Source organism: Miniopterus schreibersii, assembly GCF_964146895.1.
Source record: "Miniopterus schreibersii genome assembly, chromosome: 5".
Lineage (NCBI taxonomy): Eukaryota > Metazoa > Chordata > Mammalia > Chiroptera > Miniopteridae > Miniopterus > Miniopterus schreibersii.
In genome coordinates this window covers 37703781-37710145 of record NC_138106.1, presented here as the reverse complement: position 1 = coordinate 37710145, position 6365 = coordinate 37703781, and the positions used below count along the sequence as shown (strand labels likewise).

Below are 6365 nucleotides of genomic sequence, written 5' to 3'. Positions count from 1 at the left end.
TCATCTCCTGCAAGTTTTATGAAAGAAAAAAAAACACATTTGGGATTTCAAGGTGGCTGATTTCTAGAAAATCAAACTGCCCGGGTAAGAGGACCATTTTCATTTTGAAAACTTTGGCTGAGTTTTGGTGTCTTGACTCAGCAAAGTCTATAGTACAGCAAGGCTTTGTAAGCATTAAAGTGGGTACTGAAGCCTTCCTTTATTTCATAATCCCAATTGTTTTTCTAGAAACCATCAATAGTTTCTAAATGACTGACTCAATTTTTGGATCCTATTCTCATGACCAAGCAAATGTTTGATTTGAAACCAGCTCAGTATAAATGTCTTTGAACCTCTAGCTCTGTAGCTATTCCTGGATTTCAGCACTGGGGAAACCAGTCTATGCACCAAAAATGTCTAAAACTGGAAGCAAGGTGAGTAAATGGTTGTGCTGATTTTTAGCTTACCCACTTTCTTTTCACCTAATGACACATTGAAAGAAACTTGGAGAAAAGCTACTTTGCCTGGAGGTGAGTATGATAGTGGTTAGAAGGTTGGAATTAGGAGAGGTTAAGAAATGCTTATTGTATTTTCTACTCTAACAGAATTACCAAACAGTTTGTTAAGGGTTAGGGTTAGTATGTTGAGTAACATGTAAATATGATTTCTGTCTTCTAGCAACTAATATTCCATGAACTTCCACAGGAATAGGACATGCTGATTGGATGATTATATGAAGTAGAAATCTTTTGGTATTCAATGAAAATTTTATGAAATTTAGCCTCAACCATTAATATTTTAAAAGCCAAGGTGGATGGAACAATCAAGTGAATTAAATCCTACATATCCTCTTCATTCAAGTAGTTACTCTTACCCCTTCCCCCAAATCAAGTGCTTGCTAAGTTAGGAAAACTGCCTTGAAATATTTGATTCACAGTTGGACTGGCTATTGATTCCTCAGGCAGAGTTTTGGGAATGGGAATATACTTTCATTCACTTTTTAGCTCTTCCACTGGCCACTGTCTAAAACAAAGCCATTGGTGCCTGATTTTCACCCCTGACTTATTACTTTGAAAATTTCCAAACCCATTGAATCTTAAAAGAAGAAGAAAGAAATGGTGAATGAATACTCATATATCCTTTACTTACATTCTTCAGTTGTTAACATTTTCCCCTATTTTGTCTCTTCTGTCTTTTTTTATTAAACCATTTGAAAATAGCAATCTTAATACTTCTGCCTTCAATATTTAGGCATATATCTCCTAAAAACAAGGGCATTCCCCTGTGCAAACATAATATCATTATCACATCCCCCAAATTTATCATAATACCTAATATTCAGACTATATTCAAATTTCCCCCTATTGCTCTCAAAAATGTGCCCATGGCTGGCTTTTCCTCTGATGTAGGATCCAACCAAGGATTATGCATTGCATTTGGTTGTCATATTTCTTTAGCCTCTTTAAAAAAAATTTTTTATTATTATTTTATATAGCGAGAGAACAGAGAGAAACATCAAGTTTTGTTCCACTTATTCATTCACCGGTTGACTTTTGTATGTGCCCTGACTGGGGATCAAACCTGAAACCTTGGCATATCAGGACAACACTCTACCCAGCTTAGCTACCCAGCCAGGGATCTTTTTTTTCCTTTAGCCTCTTTTATATTGAACAGTCCCTTTGCCTTTTTGGTGGTTGTTTCTTGAGACATTGACATTTTTCAAAGTCCAGAACAGCTGTCTTGTAGAAATTCCTGAAAGCTGGATTTGTCTAATTGTTTTCACATGTTTAGATTCCAACTAACCATCTTTGGCAAGAAAGCTACATAGGCAATGTCAAGGACTTCCCATTGCATCATTTTAGGGAGCACCTGTTAATTTGTTCCAGAATTGGTTAGTGCCTGATTTGTTTTTCCACTTAGAAAATAGAACTAGTAATCATTCTTGTCATTCAGAAGGTTTGAGGAGAAAAATGAGACAGTGTCTTTAGTGCTCTGAGGTTCTTAAAAATATGCCATGCACATCCCACTGAAAAGAATTTGAAGTCCTTAGAAGGATATCCATGTGGCTTGAGGGAAGGCTGTTACAGAACCATCTTAGATGAAAACATCCCTGCTTTCAGAGATTTCCAAAGTAGTAATGGTGTGCTCTCTTCTATTTCTTGTAGCTGGCCTTTTGCTTAACTAAATTTTCTTTGCTAGACCAAAGAAGATAGTATCTCTTACTCTTTCTCATTACTTCTCCCTTTCCCACTCTTACTAGCAGTTTAATCAGAGGAGTTAAGGGCTTGGCAAAAAGAATGTATTATGTTTGCTTTTGTTACCTCTGGAATACTTGAGACACCTTTCTGCTATATTGTAATAGTACTCTTTAAAAAAACAAAACAAAACTTAAAAATGAGAGGAATTGTGAAATAATTTCTAGGCAAGTATTCTGCACATTTCTTAGCCTTCTTTGCAGCTCTCTACACCCCCTCCCCCCAAGAGTTAAAACCTTCCCTCAGCTGCCCATAGAGTAAATTTCGTTGTCCTACAAATGGAAAGTGAGTAGCTATGCAACATTCTCTGGGCCCTGAGATTTGGAAGGTCTCCCACTGAAGGGGAGCTTGGTCCTGGAGCTCACTAATGGTTCCACGGCAACATTAGTGCTTTGTTTCAATCTTGAGATGGTTGGCTGTTCTGCTGGGAAGGTGGACAGCAAGGTGACCTTGTAGAACATCTTGGATATTTTCATTTCTCAGCTACTGATGTCAGACCCATGTGCGGATGGCAGTAAGTGTGAGAAACAATGAAGGGAAATAGATGATACTAACCTAATTTCCCATAACATAGTCTCTTTTTTTCTGATTAGGTGGCCAAAAACCAAAGGTAAGTTGAATTAAGAACTTTGGATCTATCTATTCTTAGAAAAGTTACCTTTATTTTCCTAAAGATCTTTCCACAGGTTTTGGGAAAAGCCCCTCAGACTCAGGATCAGTGTTAATTCCATTTCTAAGAGAGTAAATGCTGTATGTCGAACAGAGATAGCTGTGCAGGTAGGAAGACAGCAAAGGGAGAGAGAAAGTAAAATAAAATGAACCAGATTACTAACCAGGAATTTGCACTGCAGTCCTCTTGTTTGCCTGCAACAATTTGCACTGCAGTCCACTTGTATGCATGCAAGACATTAAACTAAGTGCTTAATGGGCATTCTCCCATTGGACCCTCAGGGCAACCCTGTGCAGTAGATATTGTTACTCAGTTTTACAAATGAAGAGACTGAGCCTCAGATTCAATGGCCTGTCCAAGGTCACAGAGACAGTAACTAGTGGTGCTGTGATTTTGGTTTTTTCATCTGTAAACGGGCATCCTGCAGCTCTAAATATGTGCTGTGCTAAAATGGGAAAGGGCACTGGAAGAGATAAATTTGGAAACGGGAGAAAAGAGATAAAATAGATGATTTAGAGGTGGAAAGGAGTAAGGAAGCTTTTAGAAAACTTCTGAAATTGCTGGCTTATATTAGAGCACTTTTGTTTTTCCATTTTAAGTCTGAATAGAAGAGTTGAAAGAAATGGGAAAGGTAAGGAGGGGGGATTAAGATAGAAGGAAATAATTATTAATAGGGAACTATCTAGAAGGAATCACATGGGGTGGAAGAGAAAGGTTTATGCCCATTTGTGAGTCATTCTTGGTTTCTTCCTGTCCTTCATTCTCTACATCTAATTAGTCACCAAATCCTAAATTTGTTTTAACTGTTTCCTCATCATCATTCACATTGTAGTTGCCTTTCCATTGGCCCTCATCACTCACCTTGCCCATAGCAACCATCTATTAACAGAAACATGTCCCACATAATCACCAAAGGGACTCTAGCATGGCTCCTGTGTCTCTTTTCTGGCTTTGTTTCCTAATTCTTCACAAATGCTCAGTATGTACCAGGTTTAATGAACTACTGGTCCCTACGATGGGTCATGATCTTTCATTCCTTTGAACAGGCGATCCTTTTCTCTTTGCCTCTGGAAAACCCCTTCAAGCCTCACCTCAAATGTCCTCTCCAGACTGCTTGGCTCTGCTCCTTTCATGGCGTTCTCTTTTTAAACCAATAGAGGAAATTAGCCACAAGGTGGCAGCATAACGCCAAATAATTAATTTATTGAGTCAGTGACCCCTGTGATTTCAGTTTTAAATTATAACCTAGCATTGATCTTGGATTGCAGAATTATAGAAGAGTGGACAAACTCTAGCATTTGTCAGACATGGTTTCATGAAGCCCTAGGAATTTCTAGGAACTCCATCTACTGTTTCAACCAGAAAAGCTCTGAGTTTTATTTTACAGTCAAGCCTTCCAATGTAGTCTATTCCTTTCATTGACAAACGGGAGATTGGAGCTGAGAGATGGTTTGGCTAAGGTAGTAGTGCTGATTATGGAGATGCAGCTCTAGAGCCCAGGTTTATTATTTCTGGTTTCTCAGGGCTGCGTGTTTTCTAGGGCCATCACAGATCTCAGGGTGTACCCCAAGCATTCTGTTAGAAACTGGGTAGGAGCTTGAAACAAAGAATACAGCTTGCCTTGTATTGTCACTGTGCAACAATTCTGTTGGCAATAAAATCATAATACAGAACATATCTTACATTTTCATGTGCGTCTGCTTGATACCCATCTAAAATAAGCTTTCTAAAACTAAGATCTATGTTTAATTTTTCCTACATATCTTCCACATCACCTAGAATGAATGTCTGCATCTGAGGGTGTGTCAGGCGTTGGGCACAGGGGTTCTTAGCTCAAATAAGGTTTGGTCTTCGGCCTTGGAAGAAGTCTACAAGGAGTCTGGTGAGAGAGACAGACATATTAGTTGATAACTCATTATATAACGTGGTAAGTACAGTGAGCTGTGGAAACAAAAAGGAGGAAGCAATGAGCTTGAGTCTGAAATTGCTGGCTTGTATTAGAGCACTTTTTGTTTTTCATTTTAAGCCTTCAGAAAGTACTCATACCTATTGTTGACAACCAAAGTTGTCTGCCAGAATGTAAATGTTATAAGGTGAGGTAGAGCAAAATAGAGGAGGAAGGAATTTCTGAAGTGGGGAATATGTTCTTAATTTTTATTTTATGTATGAATACTGCCACCCAACTCCTCAGTTCTCTTTGTTTGCCCTGTACTTCAGATTACTTTCTATGAAGACAAAAATTTTCAAGGCCGCCACTATGACTGTGATTGCGACTGTGCAGATTTCCACATGTACCTGAATCGCTGCAACTCCATCAGAGTGGAAGGGGGCACCTGGGCTGTGTATGAAAGGCCCAACTTTGCTGGGTACATGTACATCTTACCTCGGGGCGAGTACCCTGAATACCAGCATTGGATGGGCCTCAACGACCGCCTGGGCTCCTGCAGAGCTGTTCATCTGGTGAGTCTGGTGGTGCTGGCTCTCTCCTCCCCACAGCCTTTTTTTTTTTTTTTTTGGCATTTGCTTGAAAGCTTTTTTGAGGTTTTTCTACCTCTTAATGGGGAGCTGTCTTTTTTAGCTGTGGAGGCTTAAATTAAATCTTAGGTCAGTTCATCACAAGACTGAATACACTAATTATTTCCGTAGCACTTTACCCCTTGAGGATTTTAAGGAATTAAGTTTTTCTTATTGAAAGTCAGCTGTTTCAGTCAGTGCACAGTGGGGATGGGAGTTCAGATCATCTAGATTTCAAGATGATGGTTCTGGCCATGCTGTTCTCTGAGGCTGTGGCCTGTTGGGTGGTTTCCATAATGGTTACTGTTCATTTCCTCCTGTGTTTTTTCAGTCTGGTGGAGGCCAGTATAAGCTGCAGATCTTTGAGAAAGGAGATTTTAATGGTCAGATGTACGAGACCACTGAAGACTGTCCTTCCATCCTGGAGCAGTTTCACATGCGAGAGGTGCACTCCTGTAAGGTGCTGCAGGGTGCCTGGATTTTCTACGAGCTACCCAACTATCGCGGCCGGCAGTACCTCCTGGACAAGAAGGAGTACCGGAAGCCCGTCGAGTGGGGCGCAGCTTCCCCAGCTGTCCAGTCTTTCCGCCGCGTTGTGGAGTAATGACATGGATGGGGGCCTTAAGCTTCTTTCTGGGGGCCAAACCCTGGCTGGCCTGGTCATCCAAATAGGCGTCATAAATAAAACAATTGGCATGCATCCGCTGTTGACTGTGATGTGTCTCCTTAAACACTCTTAGGGATCAATAAAACAGTACCCACCAGAGTGGAAAGTTACACAAAGCAACTGACTCAAAATGGGACTGCATGAAAAGTCTAGAAAGTCATACCACCACATAGTGGTTCTTTTGCTTACGTTTTGTGTTAGTTCACAGGCGCAATAATAATAGCTGCCATTCATGGAGCTCTTTCATTATTCCCTTTTCCCTTCCCAACAGTCCTGTAAG

General features: G+C 40.1%; 1 protein-coding gene across 1 annotated transcript; it reads left to right on the top strand.

The window, feature by feature from the left end:
• Window positions 1–218: 218 nt before the first annotated feature.
• CRYGS (crystallin gamma S) lies at window positions 219–6110 on the top strand. Its single transcript, XM_081137617.1, is given in 5 exon segments — window positions 219–327; window positions 331–387; window positions 390–413; window positions 5122–5364; window positions 5750–6110. Coding segments are annotated over 5 exon segments (645 nt in total). The 5' UTR covers window positions 219–279; the 3' UTR covers window positions 6023–6110.
• Window positions 6111–6365: the final 255 nt, after the last annotated feature.